Genomic DNA, 26,782 nt, shown 5'->3' on the forward strand with positions numbered 1-26,782 from the left:
TCAAGTGTTTCCATTATTTTGGCAGTTAGCTGTATTTGTGATTGTATACAAATGTAAGCAAGGTTTGATATTATTGTGTTTTAGTTACATATTGTATCTGTTTTGGCTTCTTGCGGCCAATTTGCAGTCTATAAATGATTTGTAATAATGTTCCGGCCCCCTGACCATCAGCTCAAGAGTCTAGTTGATGATCCCAGTCCTAGTAGGTCTAGAGTAGGTCCATGCTGTGGAAAGGCAGGATGATATGGCTCTATTCCACATCATAATGAGTCAGTCTGGAGGTGTTATGGATACACTGGATTCAATATCAATACTGATGTTACCACTCCCCCTGCAGTAGAGGTTCACATTCACAAAAATCACAAACACGCACACACGCAATTAAAAACATGTAGGTGTTTTTATGTGTGTGTACGTGCTTCTGTGTGTGTTATTTGTGTCTCTTTGTATTTAGTTAGGGTATGTGTTTCTCAGTGTATTTAGGTGTGTGTGAGTGCTTGCATGCCTTTGTGTGTTTGTTATTGTTGTAGGTGTTTCTCTACTTCAGAGTGGCAACATCCATATTGATAATCAATCCAGTACTCAACAGGGAGCTGTATGTATTCCAACATTATCTTGTAGGCTATCTTCTCTTCTCTGACATCCATCCCTGAATGTGTGTGTGTGTGTGTGTGTGTGTGTGTGTGTGTGTGTGTGTGTGTGTGTGTGTGTGTGTGTGTGTGTGTGTGTGTGTGTGTGTGTGTGTGTGTGTGTGTGTGTGTGTGTGTGTGTGTGTGTGTGTGTGTGTGTGTGCATAAGCGGTGTGATTCTCTCTCAGACACTCACGGCAACATCGAGGCCAATGGGGTATTACAGTAGAATCCTCTTAATAATATGCAAAGCCAAATCCTCAGCCAAGGCTTTCCATTCGCTGAGATTACCACGTGAAGCTGATGCATTTATTCCACATATAATGGCTTTTTGAACTTCACCCATGATTGTGTTTGATCCTGTTGTCTTCCTATAGTCCATGTGACGTATGTGGCTTGTAACATCTGTAACGTTGTTAAAGGGACATTTCATTCATAAAATAAAGTTTGTCAGATGTTTTCAGACCTCTAAAGTAGTCTAATTTCTAGATGAAAACACATCCCACGACATCAGTTGTGTATATCCAGCTACACGCCTTCATCACAAATAAATTGAAAAGATAAGCACTGTCTAATTCCCTGTTTTTCCTGGTTTACTCTATTCTTATCTTTGGGCTGGAGGCATATAGCTGGATCTACACAACAGATGTCGTGGGATGGGGTTTCATCTTGACATTAGACTACTATAGAGGTCTCAAAACATCTCAAAAACGTTGATTTGAAAGTCTAATGATTGTGTTTCTGCTGTGGTTTTACATCTGACAAACTTTTGGCTCTGCTCTGTCTTTGTCTCTGTCTCTATCTCTGTCTCTATCTCTGTCTCTATCTCTATCTCTGTCTCTGTCTCTATCTCTGTCTCTATCTCTGTCTCTATCTCTATCTCTATCTCTGTCTCTGTCTTTCTCTGCTCTGTCTCTCTCTGCTCTGTCTCTGTCTCTATCTCTGACTCTATCTCTGGCTCGGTCTCTCTCTGGCTCTGTCTCTCTCTGGCTCTGTCTCTCTCTGGCTCTGTCTCTCTCTGCTCTGTCTCTCTCTGGCTCTGTCTCTCTCTGCTCTGTCTCTCTCTGGCTCTGTCTCTCTCTGCTCTGTCTCTCTCTGCTCTGTCTCTCTCTGCTCTGTCTCTCTCTGGCTCGGTCTCTCTCTGGCTCTGTCTCTCTCTGCTCTGTCTCTCTCTGCTCTGTCTCTGTCTCTGCTCTGTCTCTCTCTGGCTCTGTCTCTCTCTGCTCTGTCTCTCTCTGCTCTGTCTCTCTCTGCTCTGTCTCTGTCTCTGCTCTGTCTCTCTCTGGCTCTGTCTCTCTCTGCTCTGTCTCTCTCTGCTCTGTCTCTCTCTGGCTCGGTCTCTCTCTGGCTCTGTCTCTCTCTGGCTCTGTCTCTCTCTGGCTCTGTCTCTCTCTGCTCTGTCTCTCTCTGGCTCTGTCTCTCTCTGCTCTGTCTCTCTCTGCTCTGTCTCTCTCTGCTCTGTCTCTCTCTGCTCTGTCTCTCTCTGGCTCTGTCTCTCTCTGCTCTGTCTCTCTCTGCTCTGTCTCTCTCTGCTCTGTCTCTGTCTCTGCTCTGTCTCTCTCTGGCTCTGTCTCTCTCTGCTCTGTCTCTCTCTGCTCTGTCTCTCTCTGGCTCTGTCTCTCTCTGCTCTGTCTCTCTCTGCTCTGTCTCTGTCTCTGCTCTGTCTCTCTCTGCTCTGTCTCTCTCTGGCTCTGTCTCTCTCTGGCTCTGTCTCTCTCTGCTCTGTCTCTCTCTGGCTCTGTCTCTCTCTGCTCTGTCTCTCTCTGCTCTGTCTCTGCTCTGTTCCGCTCTGCTCTGTTCCCGCTCTGCTCTGCTCTGTCTCTGCTCTGTCTCTCTCTGCTCTGTTCCCGCTCTGCTCTGCTCTGTCTCTGCTCTGCTCTGCTTTGCAGTTTGATTTTATTTGCAAAGATCTGTGAGAAGACAGTGTTGAAACGAGTCCTGAAGGAACTGTGGAAGATCGTCCTCAACACTATTGAGAGAATGATAGTCTTACCTCCTCTCAATGACCAGAATGTAAGATGTTATGTTATACACACACACACACACACACACACACACACACACACACACACACACACACACACAAAACCATTGAGAGAATGGTATTCTTACCACCTCTCAATTGCCAGACTGTAAGATGATATATATAAACACACATGCACACACACACACAACACCACGGAGAGACAGATAGTCCTCACATCTCTCAATGACCACTGTAAGACATGAAACTATTCTAACCATGATGGGAGAACCTCTTACACTGGAGCAGAAGTAGGTAGCTGTGGTTCTGGAGTGCTACAGATACTGAAGTGTTTACTTGCCCTCAGCAGGCACCAAATGAGATAATTGGTCAATATCAGAGCTGGGCTAAATTCTACCTACTGTACCTGGTCTCCCAGGACTGAAACAAAAAACGATCTAATGGAAAAATCACTACAGTACAGTATCTGCAACATTCCATGACCAGGGTTGCCTACCTCTCTACCTCTGGCTGGAATATCCTCTAGTCTGTAAATGCGCACACACCGACACACTCCCACAAACAAATATGTACAAAACACAGACGCACCATAGAGGATATTTACAAAGTTCGGACAAGATGGTGTCTCCTCTCTTTATGTGTCAGTCATGTTAGTGAAGCCTGGATAGAGGAATGAAAATCCAAACCTGCTTTTCCAACAGGCAACACTGACAAGGCTGACAACACCCAGAAGGGATGTTCTCAAACACACACACACAGTCTTGTATAACTAACCTTGTGGGGGGACACAATTCTGTCCAGATCAAAATTATATTTTCCCTGACCCCTAACCACAACCCTAACCTTTATCTCAAAATCTAACCTTACGCCTAGCCCTAAACTTAATTCTAACCCTAACACTAATTCTAACCTTAACCCTAAACCCCCTAGAAATAGCATTTGACCTTGTGGGGACTAACAAAATGTCCCCAGTTGGTCAAAAGAAAATGGTTTACTATTTATGTGGAGACTTCTGGTCTAAACACGCCCACAGACACTTCTGGTTTAAACAAGCCCACAGACACTTCTGGTCTAAACACGCCCACAGACACTTCTGGTCTAAACACGCCCACAGACACTTCTGGTCTAAACACGCCCACAGACACTTCTGGTCTAAACATGCCCACAGACACTTCTGGTCTAAACACGCCTACAGACGCTTCTGGTCTAAACACGCCCACAGACGCTTCTGGTCTAAACACGCCCACAGACACTTCTGGTCTAAACACGCCCACAGACACTTCTGGTCTAAACACGCCCACAGACACTTCTGGTCTAAACACGCCCACAGACACTTCTGGTCTAAACATGCCCACAGACACTTCTGGTCTAAACACGCCCACAGACACTTCTGGTCTAAACACGCCCACAGACACAGACAGACACAGACACACACACACACACACACACACACACACACACACACACACACACACACACACACATACACATACACATACACACACACAAACAACATCCTTTACAGTACCACCTTCATGTTTGCTTTCACATTATATTCAGTATGTAAGTGCTTCAAAGGTGTATATATAAAGTATAACCCTGTCTGTCTTTTCTCCTCACAGCAAGGAGCCCAGATGATTTTCAGTGCTGCCAAGGACCTGGGACAGCTATCCAAACTCAAGGTAGGTCTGGGGCACACCGTGAGTGTGCGTGTGCGTGTGCGTGCGTGCGTGCGTGCGTGTGTGTGAGAGAGAGAGAAATAGAGAAAGAGAGAATGAGTGTTAAAAACAGAGTTTAATAGGCAGTTCTGGGTTTTTGCAATTTCTAGTTCGTCGGAGCACAGCTACAGTAAACACACACACACAGACACACTGTTGTGATTATCAAAAGTCGGAGTCCCACACAGTACACAACATACGTCCTCCAGAGCAGTAGATCTGTGTTAGTTGGTTAGTTCTCATAGTTCTCGTAGCTTTTTCAAGCAGAAATTTGCTTCCTGCAACACAAACTCAAAAAAGTTCTGGGACACTGTAAAGTCCTTGAAGAATAAGAGCACCTCCTCCCAGCTGCCCACTGCACTGAGAATAGGAAACTCTGTCACCACCGATAAATCCACTATAATTGAGAATTTCAATAAGCATTTTTCTACGGCTGGCCATGCTTTCCACCTGGCTACCCCTACCCTGGTCAACAGCACTGCACTCCCCACAGCAACTCGCCCAAGCCTTCCCCATTTCTCCTTCTCCCAAATCTAGTCAGCTGATGTTCTGAAAGAGTTGCAAAATCTGGACCCCTACAAATCAGCCGGGCTAGACAATCTGGACCCTTTCTTTCTAACATTATCTTCTCAAATTGTTGCAACCCCTATTACTAGCCTGTTCAACCTCTCTTTTGTATCGTCTGAGATTCCCAAAGATTGGAAAGCAACTGTGGTCATCCCCCTCTTCAAAGGGGGCGACACTCTTGACCCAAACTGCTACAGACCTATATCTATCCTACCCTGCCTCTCTAAAGTCTTCAAAAGCCAAGTCAACAAACAGATTACCGACCGTTTCGAAACCCACCGCACCTTCTCTTCTATGCAATCTGGTTTCAGAGCTGGTCATGGGTGCACCTCAGCCACGCTCAAGGTCCTAAACGATGTCTTAACCGCCATCGATAAGAAACAATACTGTGCAACCGTTTTCATTGACCTGGCCAAGGCTTTCGACTCTGTCAATCACCACGTCCTCATCGGCAGACTCAACAGCCTTGGTTTCTCAAATGACTGCCTCGCCTGGTTCACCAACTACTTCTCTGATAGAGTTCAGTGTGTCAAATCAGAGGGCCTGTTGTCCGGGCCTCTGGCAGTCTCTATGGGGGTGCCACAGGGTTCAATTCTCAGGCCGACTCTCTTCTCTGTATACATCAATGATGTCGCTCTTGCTGCTGGTGAGTCTCTGATCCACCTCTACGCAGACGACACCATTCTGTATACTTCTGGCCCTTCTTTGGACACTGTGTTAACTACCCTCCAGACGAGCTTCAATGCCATACAACTCTCCTTCCGTGGCCTCCAACTGCTCTTAAATACAAGTAAAACTAAATGCATGCTCTTCAACCGATCGCTGCCTGCACCTGCCCGCCCGTCCAGCATCACTACTCTGGACGGTTCTGACTTAGAATATGTGGACAACTACAAATACCTAGGTGTCTGGTTAGACTGTAAACTCTCCTTCCAGACTCACATCAAACATCTCCAATCCAAAGTTAAATCTAGAATTGGCTTCCTATTTCGCAACAAAGCATCTTTCACTCATGCTGCCAAACATACCCTCGTAAAACTGACCATCCTACCGATCCTCGACTTCGGCGATGTCATTTACAAAATAGCCTCCAATACCCTACTCAATAAATTGTTTGCAGTCTATCACAGTGCCATCCGTTTTTGTCACCAAAGCCCCATATACTACCCACCACTGCGACCTGTACGCACTTGTTGGCTGGCCCTCGCTTCATACTCGTCGCCAAACCCACTGGCTCCAGGTCATCTACAAGACCCTGCTAGGTAAAGTCCCCCCTTATCTCAGCTCGCTGGTCACCATAGCAGCACCCACCTGTAGCACGCGCTCCAGCAGGTATAGCTCTCTGGTCACCCCCAAAGCCAATTCCTCCTTCGGCCGCCTCTCCTTCCAGTTCTCTGCTGCCAATGACTGGAACGAACTACAAAAATCTCTAAAACTCGAAACACTTATCTCCCTCACTAGCTTTAAGCACCAGCTGTCAGAGCAGCTCACAGATTACTGCACCTGTACATAGCCCATCTATAATTTAGCCCAAACAACTACCTCTTCCCCTACTGTATTTATTTATTTATTTATTTTGCTCCTTTGCACCCCATTATTTATATTTCTACTTTGCCCTTTCTTCCACTGCAATCTACCATTCCAGTGTTTTACTTGCTATATTGTATTTACTTCGCCACCATGGCCTTTTTTGCCTTTACCTCCCTTATCTCACCTCATTTGCTCACATTGTATATAGACTTATTTTTCTACTATATTATTGACTGTATGTTTGTTTTACTCCATGTGTAACTCTGTTGTTGTATGTGTCGAACTGCTTTGCTTTATCTTGGCCAGGTCGCAGTTGTAAATGAGAACTTGTTCTCAACTTGCCTACCTGGTTAAATAAAAATAAATAAAATAGTGATTAGATCCAGATTGAGGTAATCTCTGCTAAGACAGCCAACTCCTCTCCTACCCTAGTCATGCAACTCCACTTCATGCTATAAACCCATGACTAAACTGGCCAAGTCTTCATCATATTACGTAATCGTGGTTGCTTTCCAATCCGTCTGTAACACAGATGAACTGTTTTTAATGAAGTCCCTGTATCTCTACTCCTACATTAAAAGATCTTCCCACAGTTACACTCTTTGATCACAGTCACTAGTTTCATTTCATGTTCCAAGATGCACAGCAGAAAGATAGGGAGACAGTATTGTGTCTGTGATGCGCCATGGTTGAGCAGCAATTTGCAAGCAACTGTACTGTCGCTGTCTGTACTGTTTTTCTGTGTTCTCCTGCTGAATCAAATGATCAGATCTCACAATGTGTTTACCATCTCAGGAACAACATTAATAATACACTGTAAAGGGGTTGCCATGAATTTGACAGTAGTTTACAGGCAGCTCGGTGGCGAGTAAAATTATGTATTTTATATATTACAGTACGCCTCAAAATATGTTAATGAGCAAGGAACAACTATACCATGCACCCACCAGTGGTCAAAATGTTTTTGGCGCTCCAAAGATATGGTACTGTATGCTGGGTGGAATTACAGTACCATTTGAAATACAGCAATTTTGAAATACAGCAATTTTTCCACAATGCTCTATCATTTTTACTGTTGATAATACCTAAAATTAACATATAAATTACAGTTTTCTATTACAAGTTTTCTATTAGCAATCTTATCATCTTGCAAACATCTGAAATCTAATCTGTGTGTGTGTGTGTGTGTGTGTGTGTGTGTGTGTGTGTGTGTGTGTGTGTGTGTGTGTGTGTGTGTGTGTGTGTGTGTGTGTGTGTGTGTGTGTGTGTGTGTGTGTGTGTGTCCTCTCTAAGAAGAATGTTATGGAAACATTTATTGATGAATCTATCTCTTTCTATTCTCTCCTCTCTAGGACCATGTGATCAGAGAGGAAGCCCGTAGCCTGACACCAAGACAGTGTGCAGCCATGGACCTTGTCCTTCCCACCATCAAGGTAATGGAGAGCTCTCGCTCTATCTATCCATCCCTCTCTCCCCCCTCCATCTATCTCTCCCTCCATCCGTCTAACCCACCATCCCTCTCTCTTTCCATCCATCCCTCCGTTCCTCCATCACTTTCGGCCTCCATCCATCCATCCATCCCATCCCTCGGTCAATTCCTCTCTCAATCCATCCATGCCTCCTCCATCCCTTCCTCCCTTTCACCTTCCATCCCTACCCCCATTCCTTTCTCCCTTTCCATCCATCCCTCCCTTCCTCCATCCCTTTCGGCCTCCATCCATCCATCAATCCCATCCCTCCATCAATTCCTCTCTCAATCCATCCATGCCTACTCCATCCCTTCCTCCCTTTCACCTACCATCCCTACCCCCATTCCTTTCTCCCTCTAACCATCCATGCCTATCCTTTCTCTGTCCCTGTATAGAAATGTTGTGCAAAGAGAGATGGACGGGGTTTTAACAGGGTAGTATGGTTGTAATGAGTTGACCTAAAGGATAGTTGTAGAGTGGTGACTGTTTTAACAGAGTAGTAGGGTTGTAATGAGTTTACCTAAAGGATAGTTGTAGAGTGGTGACTGTTTTAACAGAGTAGTAGGGTTGTAATGAGTTTACCTAAAGGATAGTTGTAGAGTGGTGACTGTTTTAACAGGGTAGTAGGGTTGTAATGAGTTTACCTTAAGGATAGTTGTAGAGTGGTGACTGTTTTAACAGGGTAGTAGGGTTGTAATGAGTTTACCTTAAGGATAGTTGTAGAGTGGTGACTGTTTTAACAGAGTAGTAGGGTTGTAATGAGTTTACCTAAAGGATAGTTGTAGAGTGGTGACTGTTTTAACAGGGTAGTAGGGTTGTAATGAGAGTTTACCTAAAGGATAGTTGTAGAGTGGTGACTGTTTTAACAGGGTAGCGTGGTTGTTAGGTCTTTAAGAGGAGTAGTGGTGCTGAGAGGTGTCGATGCAGTCAGTTTTGTGCGTCCCAAATGGCACCCTATTCCCTACATAGTGCACTACTTTTGACCAGAGCCCTGTGGGTGCTATTTGGGACACAGCCAAGAGTGCAGACCGGGGTCTGTGTGAACACAGCGCAGCGCCGTGAAACAGAATCTAATTGATTCCTGCATCTCCATGGACACCAGCTCCCTGTTTAGATTGGTCATGCTGTGGAATTCTCTCCATAAGTGTTCCGAGGAGAACGTCCAATTAGAGGAGTTGAGTAATGCTTCCAGGAGACTCTGGCCAATCACAGTTAAGTAATACCTTTAGGTGGAAGAGATACATAGGCTGAATGCAGGACTGGTTAAAGACTTAAAGGAAGAGAGAGAGGAGTGAGGGAGGGAGTGAGAGAGAGATGGGGGAGAGAGAGTAGCAGAGATACACAGGCTGAATGCAGGACTGGTTAAAGACTTTATGCCTTCAGTAATGAGGCAAGGAGAGATGGAGAGAGGGGCAGGAGGGTGGTGGAGAGAGGGGCAGGAGGGTGGTAGAGAGAGGGGCAGGAGGGGGGTGGAGATAGGGGCAGGAGGGAAGTAGAGAGAGGGGAGGGGAAGGTAGAGAGAGGAGGGGGAGGTAGAGAGAGGGGAAGAGAGAGGGAGGAAGAGAAATGGATAGGGAGGGAGAGAGGGATAGAGAGAGAAGGAAAGAGACAGAGAGAAAGAAATGGAACAAAAAGGATTGGAATTCTGAAGAGGGAACATTTGTATGGTGTTAAATGGTTTGAGATAAATGTAGTGCCGAAAAGCAAAACCAGCATAGATTCTCCATGAAATGACTGTGATTTTTCAGGTGGTGGTGAGATGATAATATGATACACATATCCGTGTATGTGAGAAAAAATGTTTTGTTGTTGATGTTATTGTTGGTGTTGTATGGACTAGCTCTTGGAGTTGGTGTTGTGTGGACTAGCTCTTGGAGTTGTGTGGACTAGCTCTTGGAGTTGGTGTTGTGTGGACTAGCTCTTGGAGTTGGTGTTGTGTGGACTAGCTCTTGGAGTTGGTGTTGTGTGGACTAGCTCTTGGAGTTGGTGTTGTATGGACTAGCTCTTGGTGTTGTGTGGACTAGCTCTTGGTGTTGTGTGGACTAGCTCTTGGAGTTGGTGTTGTGTGGACTAGCTCTTGGTGTTGTGTGGACTAGCTCTTGGTGTTGGTGTTGTGTGGACTAGCTCTTGGAGTTGGTGTTGTGTGGACTAGCTCTTGGAGTTGGTGTTGTGTGGACTAGCTCTTGGAGTTGGTGTTGTGTGGACTAGCTCTTGGAGTTGGTGTTGTATGAACTAGCTCTTGGAGTTGGTGTTGTATGGACTAGCTCTTGGAGTTGGTGTTGTATGGACTAGCTCTTGGAGTTGGTGTTGTGTGGACTAGCTCTTGGAGTTGGTGTTGTGTGGACTAGCTCTTGGAGTTGGTGTTGTGTGGACTAGCTCTTGGAGTTGGTGTTGTATGGACTAGCTCTTGGAGTTGGTGTTGTGTGGACTAGCTCTTGGAGTTGGTGTTGTGTGGACTAGCTCTTGGAGTTGGTGTTGTATGGACTAGCCCTTGGAGGTGGTCTTGTGTGGACTAGCTCTTGGAGTTGGTGTTGTGTTGGATATGTCTTTGATGGTTTCTCTGCCGTTCTTCCCTCATCAACATCTACGGTATCTTCAGAGTGAATCTGGGCTGTGCCTATTCTGCCGAGGCAACAGAGTTACAGAGCTTAGTCTCAAATGACACTGTATGCCCTATGTAGGACACTACTTTTGATCAGAAGTAGTTTGCTATAGGTAATAGGATGCCATTTGGAACACAGAGCTACAGCGCTTAGGATCATTTACTCTGAGCAGCTTTGGCTCATTAACTCACCCACTGTTTTCGGTCTGTATCTGATATTCCATAATGCATCAGTGACTGGATTATATCTGAACATGACTTTCTTGTTCCAGAGCCAATGGAGGATGACCTGTGAACTCATGAACTCCAGTGAGGTGGAGAGTGTGTGTGGGGGTGGAGTGTGTGTATGTGGCAGATGTGGCAGGGCTTTAAGCAATTATCCTGTCTTAATGCAACAGTACAGAGTACATTTTTATTAGGCCTACTGCTGCCAGCGTGGATAAGCATACATAGTTATTACCTCTCCCACACAGTCTTCCACATAGTCTGGTCTGAAGATGTGAAAAGTACATTAACTCTGTATGTGTTCTATCTGGTCTGAAGATGTGAAAAGTACATTAACTCTGTATGTGTTCTATCTGGTCTGAAGATGTGAAAAGTACATTAACTCTGTATGTGTTCTATCTGGTCTGAGTGTACCCGAGTTGGATTGGTAACCTCACTCCTCAGATTGAAATGCCTTGAATTGCTAGCTTTTCGGTGGTGTAGCTGGCTAAGGCGTTGTCGAGTGTTTGCAAGACAGAGGACCCGAGATCAAGTAGCAGATTTTAGGAGGGAGGAAGATGTATTGTTAAACAAGCAGTTTGACAACTGTTACATAAGCAAACATGCTTATTATCTCTCCCACACAGTCTCCTATACAGTCAGTCTGGCCGGAAGACTTAAAGGTACATGAACATGTACGTTTTCAATCTGGTCTGAGGAACCAACATTAAAATGAATGTGGTTAATGAAAGCTTACCCAAGTAAACTTCAGCCCAGCTTTAACCAAAAGGGTAATCAGGTGCTCAACTGGGGGGACAACTCTAAAAAAGTAGTCCTACCTCCAGGACACTTCAACAGGTGACTATCCCAGAAAAGAAAAAGGAACAGTCTGTCTGCATATTTTTCATTTTTTTATTTTACCTTTATTTAACTAGGCAAGTGAGTTAAAAACAAATTCTTGTTTTACAATGACGGTCTACCCAGACAAAACCCTCCCCTAATAACCCGGACGACGCTGGGACAATTGTGTGCCACCCAATGGGACTCCGAACACGGCCGGCTGTGATACAGCCCGGGATCGAACCAGGGTCTGTAGTGATGCCTCTAGCACTGAGATGCAGTGCCTTAGACCGCTGCGCCACTCTGGAGTCTTTTAACATACATATACAGCAACTTTGTTTTACGGGACAGACAAGCAGGCTAAATGTACTGACTATGTCTGTTCTCTTTCTGGTCTGAAGACTGAAGACAGAGAATAAAGTGACTCTGACTCAGTACGCTTTCCTTCTTTCTTTTTCCCTTTCTCTCTCTCTCTCTCTCTTTTCCGAAGCAATATTTCCACGCCGGAGGAAACGGTCTGAAGAAGACGTTCCTTGAGAAGAGCCCTGACCTCAAGTCCCTCAAATACGCTCTGAGCCTTTACACACAGCCTACTGATGCCTTGATCAAGAAGTATATATGCACCCAAACCTCTCAAGGTAAGGACACTGAACTAGTAGATATGCAGCCAAACCTCTCAATGTAAACACTGAGCTAGTAGATATGCACCCAAAGCTCTCAAGTTAAGGACACTGAACTAGTAGATATGCAGCCAAACCTCTCAATGTAAACACTGAGCTAGTAGATATGCACCCAAAGCTCTCAAGTTAAGGACACTGAACTAGTAGATATGCAGCCAAACCTCTCAATGTAAACACTGAGTTAGTAGATATGCAGCCAAACCTCTCAAGATAAGGACACTGAGCTAGTAGATATGCACCCAAACCTCTCAATGTAAACACTGAGCTAGTAGATATGCACCCAAAGCTCTCAAGTTAAGGACACTGAACTAGTAGATATGCAGCCAAACCTCTCAATGTAAACACTGAGTTAGTAGATATGCAGCCAAACCTCTCAAGATAAGGACACTGAGCTAATAGTTATTCACCCAAAGCTCTCAAGATAAGGACACTGAGCTAGTAGTTATGCAACCAAACCTGTCAAGGTAAGGATACTGAATTAGTAGATATGCAACCAAAGCTCTCAAGTTAAGGACACCTCCGCTAGTATATGCTCCCTAACCACTCAAGGGAAGAATACACTTCATCTTTTTCCCCAAATGTCCTCTCTGGAGGTTAGGGTTAGAGTTTAGGGTTTAGGTCAATTCCATTTCATTCAATTCAGGAACAAATTCCAATTCTATTTTTTCTCATAGAGAAGCATTGATGAAATTGGAATTAGAATTTCAGTTAACTTCCTAACCCTCTTCACAGGAGGCTGGTTAGGGGAGGACGGCTCAAATTAATGACTGGAATGGGATGAAGGGAATTGTATCATGTGTTTGATGAGCTGGATACCATTCCATTTATTCCATTACAGCCATTACTATGAGCCTGTCCTCCCCAATTAAGGTGCCACCAACCTCCTGTGACCCTGTGATAGTTATCCTTGCTTCTCTTACAGTGGGCTGCAGTGTTTTTCCATGTCAGCTTGGTTTCTCTCCAGTTTACCGTGTGAGATGGTTACTGCAGTAATTGCATTTTTTCATTTACTGCCTCCTTCGATTCCTTTCTCTTTCTATTTTACTCGTGCTTCTCTCTCTCTCTTTCTCACTCTCTCTTTCGCTCTCTTTCTCTTTCTGTCGCTCTCTCTCTTTCTCACTCACTCTCTCTCTGTCGCTCTCTCTCTGTCGCTCTCTCTCTCTCTCTCTCTCTGTCGCTCTCTCTCTCTGTCTCTCTCTCTCTCTCTCTCTGTCTCTCTGTCGCTCTCTCTCTCTGTCGCTCTCTCTTTGTCGCTCTCTCTTTGTCGCTGTCTCTCTGTCGCTCTCTCTCTCTGTCGCTCCCTCTCTCTCTCTCTGTCGCTCCCTCTCCCTCTCTCTCTCTCGCTCTCTCTCTGTAGCTCTATCTGTCCCATACTGTGTCTCTGTGGAAGTGTAGGTTTTCTGTTTTCTTAACAGAGTAGAGCTACATGATGGCCTATCTAGGGCAGTGGTTCCCAAAGTTTTTATAGTCCCGTACCTTTTCAAACATTCAATCTCCAGCTGCGTACCCCCTCTAGCACCAGGGTCAGCACACTCTCAAATGTTGTTTTTTGCCATCATTGTAAGCCTGCCACACACATACATTACGATACATTTATTAAAAATAAATGTTTACGTTTACATACACTTAGATTGGAGTCATTAAAACTAGTTTTTCAACCACTCCACAAATTTCTTGTTAACAAACCATAGTTTTGGCAAGTCGGTTAGGACATCTACTTTGTGCATGACACAAGTAATTTTTCCAACAATTGTTTTACAGACAGATTATTTCTCTTATAATTCACTGTATCACAATTCCAGTTGGTCAGACGTTTATATACACTAAGTCGACTGTGCCTTTAAACAGTTTGGAAAATTCCAGAAAATGGCTTTAGAAGCTTCTGATAGGCTAATTGACATCATTTGAGTCAATTGGAGGTGTACCTGTGGATGTATTTCAAGGTCTACCTTCAAACTCAGTGCCTCTTTGCTTGACATCATGGGAAAATCTAAAGAAATCAGCCAAGACCTCAGAAAGAAAAAAATTGTAGACCTCCACAAGACTGGTTCATCCTTGGGAGCAATTTTCAAACGCCTGAAGGCATCTGTACAAACAATAATATGCAAGTATAAACACCATGGGACCACGCAGCTGTCATACCGCTCAGGAAGGAGACACTTTCTGTCTCCTAGAGATGAACGTACTTTGGTGTGAGAAGTGCAAATCAATCCCAGAACAACAGCAAAGGACCTTGTGAAGAAGCTGGAGGAAACAGGTACAAAAGTATCTATATCTGTAACGGCTGTCTACGGAAGAAGTGGACCAAAATGCGGCGGAGTTAGGGTTCATCATTTTTAATGTTACGAACACTATGCAATTCACAAAACAACAAAACTGACAGCCAACACAGTCCTGTCAGGTGCAACAACAGTGACAAGCACAATTACCCACACCACACAACGGAAACGTAGGCAACTTATGTGTGACTCCCAATCAACCACAACCCTCTACAGCTGTGCTTGATTGGAAGTCACACGGCCAAAATTAAATGAAACAATAAAACACTCACTCCCTTCTGCCACGTCCTGACCCAACTACACCCTCTACTGGTCAGGACGTGACAATATCCAAAGTAAAACGAGTCCTATATCGACATAACCTGAAAGACCGCTCAGCAAGGAAGAAGCCACTGCTCCAAAACCGCCATAAAAAAGCCAGACTACAGTTTGCAACTGCACATGGGGACAAAGATCATACTTTTTGTACAAAATCGTACAAAACTAGAACTGTTTGGTCATAATGACCATTTCGCAAAATAGATGGCATCATGAGGATGGGAAATTATATGGATATATTGAAGCAACATCTCAAGACATCAGTCAGGAAGTCAAAGCTTGGTCACAAATGGGTCTTCCAAATGGACAATGACCCCAAGCATACTTCCAAAGTTGTGGCAAAATGGCTTAATGGACAACAAAGTCAAGGTGTTGGAGTGGCCATCACAAAGCCCTGACCTCAATCCTATAGAACATTTGTGGACAGAACTGCAAAAGCGTATGCGAGCAAGGAGGCCTACAAACCTGACTCAGTTACACCAGCTCGGTCAGGAGGAATGGGCCAAAATTCACCCAACTTATTGTGGGAAGCTTGTGGAAGGCTACTCGAAACATTTGACCCGAGTTAAACAATTCAATTTAAAGGCAATGCAACCAAATACTAATTGATTACATGTACACTTCTGACCCATTGGGAATGTGATGAAAGAAATAAAAGCTGAAATAAATCATTATCTCTACTATTATTCTGACATTTCACGTTCTTAAAATAAAGTGGTGATCCTAACTGACCTAAGACAGGGAATTTTTAATAGGATTAAATGTCAGGAATTGTGAAATACTAAGTTTAAATGTTTTTGGCCAAGGTGTATGTAAACTTCTGACTTCAAATGTATATACAGTACAAAATCCATGTGTACATGTGTGCATATTGCGTATGCTATCGTGTGTGTGTATCCATTTATCCATTGGATGTGCTCGTGGAAGCAGAACAACTTGTGTCGTCGACAGGTGCAGGTGTAGTACTGCTGGTAGTAGCAGTACTACCAGTAGAGCTGGTATGTGTCTCTATGGACACAGGCCTTACTTTTTTTTAACCATTTATCAATTTTCTATCCAACGGAATGAGCAGCTACGTTTGGCTACATACGGACCGTTACTGGAATTCCCGCAAGAGAGTAACGGTTAATGTGATTGGATGTTAATTATTTGACTAGGCTACCTGTATTTGACATTATGTTGTTTTTTCGCTGAACACTAGATCATTTTTATATACTTCCCATCCTACCATCCCTAACCTGATTGGAGTAAACTAACGATCCTACCATCCCTAACCTGATTGGAGTAAACTAACCTGATTGGAGGTAACTAAGGATCCTACCATCCCTAACCTGATTGGAGTAAACTAACGATCCTACTATCCTAACCTGATTGGAGGTAACTAATGATCCTACCATTCCTAACCTGATTGGAGTAAACGTATGATCCTACCATCCCTAACCTGATTGGAGTAAACTAACGATACTATCATTCCTAACCTGATTGGAGTAAACAAACGATCCTGCCATCCTAACCTGATTGGAGGTAACTAACGATCCTACCATCCTAACCTGATTGGAGTAAACTAACGGTCCTACCATCCTAACCTGATTGGAGTAAACTAACGATCCTACCATCCCTAACCTGATTGGAGTAGACTAGAGATCCTACCAGCCTAAACTGATTGGAGTAAACTAACGATCCTACCATCCTAACCTGATTGGAGTAGACTAGCGATCCTACCAGCCTAAACTGATTGGAGTAAACTAACGATCCTACCATCCTAACCTGATTGGAGTAAACTAGTGATCCTACCATCCCTAAGCCTGATTGGAGTAGACTAGCGATCCTACCATCCTAACCTGATTGGAGTAAACTAACCTGATTGAAGTAAACTAGCGATCCTACCATCCTAACCTGATTGGAGTAAACTAACGATCCTACCATCCTAACCTGATTGGTGTAAACTAACGATCCTACCATCCTAACCTGATTGGAGTAAACTAGTGATCCTACCATCCTAACCTGATTGGAGTAAACTAGTGATCCTACCATCCCTAACCTGATTGGAGTAAACTAGCTATCCTACCATCCTAACCTGATTGGAGTAAACTAGTGATCCTACCATCCCTAACCTGATTGGAGTAAACTAGCTATCCTACCATCCTAACCTGATTGGAGTAAACTTACGGACACAAATATTCTACTGCTACAGCTATTTTAACTCACATCTACGGTACCTGTAGTTAAATAATTATACATATAATTCCTAATTTCCTCTTTCTTCAAGTGCTGGATTTTCACCCACAGCGGCCAATCCACCATTAATTCTGATCTTAACTCCAACCCTCCGATGTCCACAGACCAACCCATCTTTCCCAGTATAACGCCATTTTAATGTTTCCTTTTGCAGTAAATCCCTCCATTTTACGGTGATGTGTTCCGAGGGCCCTCAACCTCTCTATATAGAACATTTCTACTGATATTGTACTAAAAAGACTATAATGATATTTCTCATTGACTGATGGTGGTTTTTCAGATCCCCTAACAATACAGTTTGCATGTCCATCCGAACCCTGATATTATGACATAACAATCATTCCTGGACCTCACTCCAAAAGCAAGCCACAGATAGACAGTACCAGAAAATATATTCTATTGATTATGTTTCCTCGTGACAGAGTCTGCACAAGGATGACTGTTCAATGCCCCACATATTGAGAATTTTTTTGTAGCAGTATTTTATATAGTAGCTTAAATTGAAACTAATGACTTGATGAGTCAATTGTTGTTTTATATGTCAGTTCATAGACCCAATGCCAAGGTATTGGGACATAAAAAAACCTGTTTCCAACTGACTTGAATTTTATTGGTTGTTAGAGTGTTGATTTCCCCTGTTCCAGGTCTTAATTGTATTGTCGTGATATGCTCCTCCCTAATCAGGATCCATTCATCAGCTCTCTCTCTTCTTCTCTCTCTCCCTCTCTCTCTCTCCTTCTCTCCCTCTCTCCCTTCATCAGCTCCTGCTCTAGTAGCCTCTGCTTGTTTGGCAACATATTGATTAGACATCAACTAGGCTGTTAATGACACAACAGACACACAAACAACAGTACACATCTGTCTACAGTATGTTATTACCCCCTCATCTTGCCCTCTGTCTATGTTACTACCCCCACGTCTGGCTGTTTTGTCTGTGTTACTACCCCCACATCTGGCTGTTCTGTCTGTGTTACTACCCCCACGTCTTGCTGTTCTGTCTATGTTACTACCTGTCTCTTTGTCGCTCTGTCTCTCTGTCTGGCTGTCTCTCTGTCTGTCTCTCTCTCACCCCCATCTTTCTCCTCCTCCTCTCTCTTGTTCAACTCTATCACTCTCTTTCCCTCTTTCTCTCTCTTACCCTGCTCTAATAGCCTGTCTCTCTCTTACTCTCTTTCACCCCCGCTCTCTCCCTTTCTCCCTCCTGGGTCTGTCATTGAGTGCACCTCCATATTTAATGTGTGTTTGTTCTCTGCTCCAGAGAGGGTAGTGGTCCTAAATGGTTGGAGTCTCGGTGTAGGGCAGCACTTTGCGTTACCATTTTGTGTGTGTGTGTGTGTGTGTGTGTGTGTGTGTGTGTGTGTGTGTGTGTGTGTGTGTCTGTGTGTCTGTGTCTGTGTGTGTGTCTGTGTGTAATTCTGTTCCATTCTGTTCTGTTCTTTTACTCAGAGCTTAATACATTTATCTACAGCTCCATGTGTTGTTTTGTTTTCTCTGTAGCTTGTTTTTCTTTTGTCATTGGTTTCCAGAGAACCCAACTTCTCAGAGTGACACAGGAGGAAGTGGAGTGAGTCATTCACTTCATGTTGCAGTTTATGTTTCAGTCACTACACACAGGGGTTTCTTGTCTACCTTTCTGGATCAGTGTGTGTGTAACCTTATTTGAGATGCAGTGTTTCTGTCTTTTTGACTCTGTCTCACCTTTTCTCGCTCCCTGTCTCTCCTTTTCTCTCTCTCTGTCTCTCTTTTTCTCTCTCTCTCTCTCCTTTTCTGTCTCTGTCTGTCCTTTTCTCTCTCTCGCTTTTCTCTCTCTGTCTCTCTCTCTCTCTCGCTTTTCTCTCTCTGTCTCTCCTTTTCTTTCTCTCTCCTTTTCTCTCTCTGTCTCTCCTTTTCTTTCTCTCTCCTTTTCTCTCTCTGTCTCTCCTTTTCTTTCTCTCTCCTTTTCTCTCTGTCTCTCCTTTTCTTTCTCTCTCCTTTTCTCTCTCTCTGTCTCTCCCCTCTGACTCTCTTACAACATGTGGTTGTGATGACTAGCAGGTCATTGCAGGTGATGATTCTCTCTCTATCTATCTTTTTCTCTCCCTTTCTCTCACTCCTCCTCTCTCCTATTCCTCCTCTCTCCTCTCTCTCTCTTTCACTCTCCTCATCTCTTCCCCTCTTTCTCTCCTCCTCTCTCCTATTCCTCCTCTCTCATCTCTCTCTCACTCTCCTCATCTCTTCCCCTCTTTCTCTCCCCCTCTCTCCTATTCCTCCTCTCTCCTCCTCTCTCCTCCTCTCTCCTCTCTCTCTCTCTGACAGTAGTTTTGTATGGTGATCTTCAGGTGAAGACTCAATGTACTCTCTCTCCTCCTCCTCATCTCTCTCTCTCTGACGGTAGTGTTGTGTTGTTGGTCTGCAGGTCAGTCTACCGACAGCTCCGTGGGGGAGGTGTCCATGCAGGTGGATCTCATCTCTCACCCTGGCACTGGAGAGCACAAAGTCAACGTGAAGGGTGAGACACACACACGCAAGAACTCGCACATGCCATTCCTGTACACAAACACACAGAGGAGGAAAGCAGAAACTGTGAAACAATTCAACCTCACTTTACCACTTAGATAAGAACATTACAACAACGATGTATCATTCTTAGTCAAATCTATTCATACCTGTAATGTCCAAAGAGGAACCACTGGGAAGAACATGGATAGTTGGGTTGTAGTTGTAGGCTAATGTTAAGCTGTGGTCATTATCAGATAGACTGCAGCTACAATACATCCTACTTGAAGATTTCTATAGAGAATAATAACCACCGTAGCATAACAACACATCTCTGACGGTATCATTAAAACCTTATACTACAGAACACTAGTCAGACAGAGACCAGTGGTTAAAACCCTATACTACAGAACACTAGTCAGACAGAGACCAGTGGTTAAAACCCTATACTACAGAACACTAGTCAGACAGAGACCAGTGGTTAAAACCCTATACTACAGAACACTAGTCAGACAGAGACCAGTGGTTAAAACCCTATACTACAGAACACTAGTCAGACAGAGACCAGTGGTTAAAACCCTATACTACAGAACACTAGCCAGACAGAGACAGAGACCAGTGGTTAAAACCCTATACTACAGAACACTAGTCAGACAGAGACCAGTGGTTAAAACCCTATACTACAGAACACTAGTCAGACAGAGACCAGTGGTTAAAACCCTATACTACAGAACACTAGTCAGACAGAGACCAGTGGTTAAAACCCTATACTACAGAACACTAGTCAGACAGAGACCAGTGGTTAAAACCCTATACTACAGAACACTAGTCAGACAGAGACCAGTGGTTAAAACCCTATACTACAGAACACTAGTCAGACAGAGACCAGTGGTTAAAACCCTATACTACAGAACACTAGTCAGACAGAGACCAGTGGTTAAAACCCTATACTACAGAACACTAGTCAGACAGAGACCAGTGGTTAAAACCTTATACTACAGAACACTAGTCAGACAGAGACCAGTGGTTAAAACCCTATACTACAGAACACTAGTCAGACAGAGACCAGTGGTTAAAACCCTATACTACAGAACACTAGCCAGACAGAGACAGAGACCAGTGGTTAAAACCCTATACTACAGAACACTAGTCAGACAGAGACCAGTGGTTAAAACCCTATACTACAGAACACTAGTCAGACAGAGACCAGTGGTTAAAACCCTATACTACAGAACACTAGTCAGACAGAGACCAGTGGTTAAAACCCTATACTACAGAACACTAGTCAGACAGAGACCAGTGGTTAAAACCCTATACTACAGAACACTAGTCAGACAGAGACCAGTGGTTAAAACCCTATACCACAGAACACTAGTCAGACAGAGACCAGTGGTTAAAACCCTATACTACAGAACACTAGTCAGACAGAGACCAGTGGTTAAAACCCTATACTACAGAACACTAGTCAGACAGAGACCAGTGGTTAAAACCCTATACTACAGAACACTAGTCAGACAGAGACCAATGGTTAAAACCCTATACTACAGAACACTAGTCAGACAGAGACCAGTGGTTAAAACCCTATACTACAGAACACTAGTCAGACAGAGACCAGTGGTTAAAACCCTATACTACAGAACACTAGTCAGACAGAGACCAGTGGTTAAAACCCTATACTACAGAACACTAGTCAGACAGAGACCAGTGGTTAAAACCCTATACTACAGAACACTAGTCAGACAGAGACCAGTGGTTAAAACCCTATACTACAGAACACTAGTCAGACAGAGACCAGTGGTTAAAACCCTATACTACAGAACACTAGTCAGACAGAGACCAGTGGTTAAAACCTTATACTACAGAACACTAGTCAGACAGAGACCAGTGGTTAAAACCCTATACTACAGAACACTAGTCAGACAGAGACAGAGACCAGTGGTTAAAACCCTATACTACAGAACACTAGTCAGACAGAGACCAGTGGTTAAAACCCTATACTACAGAACACTAGTCAGACAGAGACCAGTGGTTAAAACCCTATACTACAGAACACTAGTCAGACAGAGACCAGTGGTTAAAACCCTATACTACAGAACACTAGTCAGACAGAGACCAGTGGTTAAAACCCTATACTACAGAACACTAGCCAGACAGAGACCAGTGGTTAAAACCCTATACTACAGAACACTAGTCAGACAGAGACCAGTGGTTAAAACCCTATACTACAGAACACTAGTCAGACAGAGACCAGTGGTTAAAACCCTATACTACAGAACACTAGTCAGACAGAGACCAGTGGTTAAAACCCTATACTACAGAACACTAGTCAGACAGAGACCAGTGGTTAAAACCCTATACTACAGAACACTAGTCAGACAGAGACCAGTGGTTAAAACCCTATACTACAGAACACTAGTCAGACAGAGACCAGTGGTTAAAACCCTATACTACAGAACACTAGTCAGACAGAGACCAGTGGTTAAAACCCTATACTACAGAACACTAGTCAGACAGAGACCAGTGGTTAAAACCCTATACTACAGAACACTAGTCAGACAGAGACCAGTGGTTAAAACCCTATACTACAGAACACTAGCCAGACAGAGACAGAGACCAGTGGTTAAAACCCTATACTACAGAACACTAGTCAGACAGAGACCAGTGGTTAAAACCCTATACTACAGAACACTAGTCAGACAGAGACCAGTGGTTAAAACCCTATACTACAGAACACTAGTCAGACAGAGACCAGTGGTTAAAACCCTATACTACAGAACACTAGTCAGACAGAGACCAGTGGTTAAAACCCTATACTACAGAACACTAGTCAGACAGAGACCAGTGGTTAAAACCCTATACTACAGAACACTAGTCAGACAGAGACCAGTGGTTAAAACCCTATACTACAGAACACTAGTCAGACAGAGACAGAGGCTTCGTTTACACAGGCAGCCCAAATCTGATATTTTTTTCACTAATTGGTCTTTTGACCAATCACCTCAGATCATTTCACATCAGATCTTTTTCAGAGCTGATATAATTGGTCAAAATATAAATGATTGAAAACAATAAAAAAATTGGGCTGCCTGTGTAAATGCAGCCTGAGTAACTCACACTCAATGACCAGTGGTTTAAGAACAAGTGTTTTATTTAAAAGTACATGGACCAGTGATTTTAGAACAACTATCCTATTTCAGTTTGCATAGTGGATGGATGGGTGGGTGGGTGAGTGGGTGGATCGATGTGTGCATGGATGGATGATTTGATTGACTGATTGATTGATTAATTGATCGACTGATTGACTGATTGCTTGATTGATTGATTGATTGGCTGATTGATTGAGTGACTGAATGATTGATTGATGGACTGATCGATTGATTGATTGATCGACTGGTTGACTGATTGCTTGATTGATTGACTGATCGACTGATTGATTGACTGATTTCTTTATTTACTGATTGATTGATGTGTCTCTGCCGTATCTTTCCAGTGGTGGGGGTCAACAACCTAAGCTGGCAGACCAATGCCATGTTCCGACCGTTCGTGGAGGTAAATGCGGTCGGGCCGCACCTCGCCGACAAGAAACGCAAGTTCACCACCAAGACCAAGAACAACAATTGGTCACCAAAGTACAACGAAACATTCCAATAGTAAGTCTGCTTTACTGTCTAAAGTAAGTCCGGTTTATTGTCTAAAGTAAGTCTGCTTTACTGTCTAAAGTAAGTCCGGTTTATTGTCTAAAGTAAGTCTGCTTTATTGTCTAAAGTAAGTCCGGTTTATTGTCTAAAGTAAGTCTGCTTTATTGTCTAAAGTAAGTCCGGTTTATTGTCTAAAGTAAGTCTGCTTTATTGTCTAAAGTAAGTCTGCTTTATTGTCTAAAATAAGTCTGCTTTATTGTCTAAAGTAAGTCCGGTTTATTGTCTAAAGTAAGTCTGCTTTATTGTCTAAAGTAAGTCCGGTTTATTGTCTAAAGTAAGTCTGCTTTATTGTCTAAAGTAAGTCTGCTTTATTGTCTAAAGTAAGTCTGGTTTATTGTCTAAAGTAAGTCTGCTTTATTGTCTAAAGTAAGTCTGCTTTATTGTCTAAAGTAAGTCTGCTTTATTGTCTAAAGTAAGTCTGCTTTATTGTCTAAAGTAAGTCCGCTTTATTGTCTAAAGTAAGTCCGCTTTATTGTCTAAAGTAAGTCTGCTTTATTGTCTAAAGTAAGTCTGCTTTATTGTCTAAAGTAAGTCTGCTTTATTGTCTAAAGTAAGTCTGCTTTATTGTCTAAAGTAAGTCTGCTTTATTGTCTAAAGTAAGTCCGGTTTATTGTCCAAAGTAAGTCCGGTTTATTGTCCAAAGTAAGTCTGGTTAATTGTCTAAAGTAAGTCTGGTTAATTGTCTAAAGTAAGTCTGGTTAATTGTCCAAAGTAAGTCTGGTTAATTGTCCAAAGTAAGTCTGGTTTATTGTCCAAAGTAAGTCTGGTTTATTGTCCAAAGTAAGTCTGGTTTATTGTCCAAAGTAAGTCTGGTTTATTGTCCAAAGTAAGTCTGGTTTATTGTCCAAAGTAAGTCTGGTTTATTGTCCAAAGTAAGTCTGGTTAATTGTCCAAAGTAAGTCTTGTTTATTGTCTAAAGTAAGTCTGGTTAATTGTCTGATGTACAATAAACATTCTGGTAGTAAGTCTGGTTTATTGTCTAAAGGTCTGGTTTATTGTGTAGAGTAAGTCTGGTTAGTTGTCTGACGTACAATTAAACATTCTGATAGTAAGTCTGGTTTATTGTCTAAAGCAAACAACCTAATCCTGTGTTTTGGCTTCAGTAATGTGTGTCTTGGTTGTGCCAGGAGTGTTGCTCCTCCAGTAGTATAGTATTTGCTGCATAGTGGGAATGTAGACACATGCAGTGTCAAAACGTTTGGAAAAGGTTACAAATGAAACTAGAAACGCTTTTATCGCAGCATGATAGCAGAAAGTAATGAGATGATGAAGTGCTTTTAAAAATGAAAAAAAGAGACATTTCAGTTATTTGAATAGTGAGAATAGAGAGGGAGTGAGATAGATCATTCACCCTATCTATGCAGCTGTACCACTGTCTGTCTGATACTGAGCCAGCTGCATTTAAAGCACAATGTAGAGCCTGTGTCCCAAAAGCATCCTATTTCCTTTACATTGAGTGTATTAAACATTAGGAACACCTTCCTAATATTGAGTTGCATCCCCTTTTGCCCTCAGAACAGCCTCAATTCATCAGGGCATGGACTCTACAAGGTGTCGTAAGCGTTCCACAGTGATGCTGGCCCATGTTGACTCCAATCTTTCCCACAGTTGTGTGAAGTTGGCTTGATGTCTTATGGGTGATGGACCATTCTTGATACACACCAGAAACTGTTGAAAAACCCAGCAGCGTTGCAGTTCTTGGCACACTCAAACCAGTGCTACCTACTACCATACCCAATTCAAAGGCACTTAATTATGTTGTTTTGCCCATTGGCACGTACACAATCCATGTCTCAATTGGCTCAAGGCTTAAAAATCCTTCCTTAACCTGTCTCCTCCCCTTCATCTACACTGATCGATGTGGATTTAACAGGTGACATCAATAAGGGATCATAGCTTTCACCTGGTCAGTCTGTCATGGAAAGAGCAGGTGTTTTCTGTTTTGTACACTCAGGGTATAGTGCCCTGGTCAAAAGTAGTGCACTACAAGACCATGGTGCTTGCCTATGGAGCTGTGAGGGGAACGGCACCTCCGTACCTTCAGGCTCTGATCAGGCCCTACACCCAAACAAGGGCACTGCGTTCATCCACCTCTGGCCTGCTCGCCTCCCTACCTCTGAGGAAGCACAGTTCCCGCTCAGCCCAGTCAAAACTGTTCGCTGCTCTGGCACCCCAATGGTGGAACAAGCTCCCTCACGACGCCAGGACAGCGGAGTCAATCACCACCTTCCGGAGACACCTGAAACCACACCTCTTCAAGGAATACCTGGGATAGGATAAAGTTCCTTCTAAACACCCCCCCCCTTAAAAGATTTAGATGCACTATTGTAAGTGGTTGTTCCACTGGATATTATAAGGTGAATGCACCAATTTGTAAGTCGCTCTGGATAAGAGCGTCTGCTAAATGACTTAAATGTAATGTAAATGTACAGAAGGAATAGGGTGCCATTTGGGATGCCGACAGTGTTTGACTATCAGCTGCATCCAATCCTCTCACTGTGTTTCTGATAGCGAGCCAGATGTCTGTGAAGTGCAGTCAGAGAGAGAGGGATCATCTGTAGTGCCTACGTGGTCTCTGGTGCTCTTTTAATGCCAGCGTCCACTGACCGAGATCAATGTCAACAGGAACACTGTCTGCAAATACATGCAAAGAAAACAACTGATAGACAACAATACAGATAAAAACACATTTAAAACAACTGATAGACAACAATACAGATAAAAACACATTTAAAGCAACTGATAGACAACAATACAGATAAAAACACATTTAAAACAACTGATACAACAATACAGATAAAAACACATTTAAAACAACTGATAGACAACAATACAGATAAAAACACATTTAAAACAACTGATAGACAACAATACAGATAAAAACACATTTAAAACAACTGATAGACAACAATACAGATAAAAACACATTTAAAACAACTGATAGACAACAATACAGATAAAAACACATTTAAAGCAACTGATAGACAACAATACAGATAAAAACACATTTAAAACAACTGATAGACAACAATACAGATAAAAACACATTTAAAGCAACTGATAGACAACAATACAGATAAAAACACATTTAAAGCAACTGATAGACAACAATACAGATAAAAACACATTTAAAACAACTGATACAACAATACAGATAAAAACACATTTAAAACAACTGATAGACAACAATATAAATAAAAACACATTTAAAACAACTGATACAACAATACAGATAAAAACACATTTAAAACAACTGATAGACAACAATACAGATAAAAACACATTTAAAACAACTGATAGACAACAATACAGATAAAAACACATTTAAAACAACTGATAGACAACAATACAGATAAAAACACATTTAAAACAACTGATAGACAACAATACAGATAAAAACACATTTAAAACAACTGATAGACAACAATACAGATAAAAACACATTTAAAACAACAAATACAACAATACAGATAAAAACACATTTAAAACAACAAATACAACAATACAGATAAAAACACATTTAAAACAACTGATAGACAACAATACAGATA

At 42.8% G+C, this 26,782-nt stretch overlaps 1 protein-coding gene across 2 annotated transcripts in view; it reads left to right on the forward strand.

Annotated features, from left to right (window-relative positions):
• Window positions 1–26,782, forward strand: part of LOC106592186 (protein unc-13 homolog C) — a 177,639-nt gene that overhangs the window by 145,743 nt on the left and 5,114 nt on the right. For both annotated transcript variants that reach the window (XM_045689345.1, XM_045689346.1), the window contains 6 exons: window positions 2,519–2,642; window positions 4,236–4,295; window positions 7,781–7,861; window positions 12,034–12,181; window positions 19,454–19,546; window positions 23,024–23,183. In XM_045689345.1, the coding sequence (XP_045545301.1) occupies window positions 2,519–2,642; window positions 4,236–4,295; window positions 7,781–7,861; window positions 12,034–12,181; window positions 19,454–19,546; window positions 23,024–23,183 (666 nt within the window). The remainder of the gene's footprint in view (window positions 1–2,518; window positions 2,643–4,235; window positions 4,296–7,780; window positions 7,862–12,033; window positions 12,182–19,453; window positions 19,547–23,023; window positions 23,184–26,782) is intronic.

The sequence above is a fragment of the Salmo salar genome, chromosome ssa11, assembly GCF_905237065.1.
Source record: "Salmo salar chromosome ssa11, Ssal_v3.1, whole genome shotgun sequence".
Taxonomy (NCBI): Eukaryota; Metazoa; Chordata; class Actinopteri; order Salmoniformes; family Salmonidae; genus Salmo; species Salmo salar.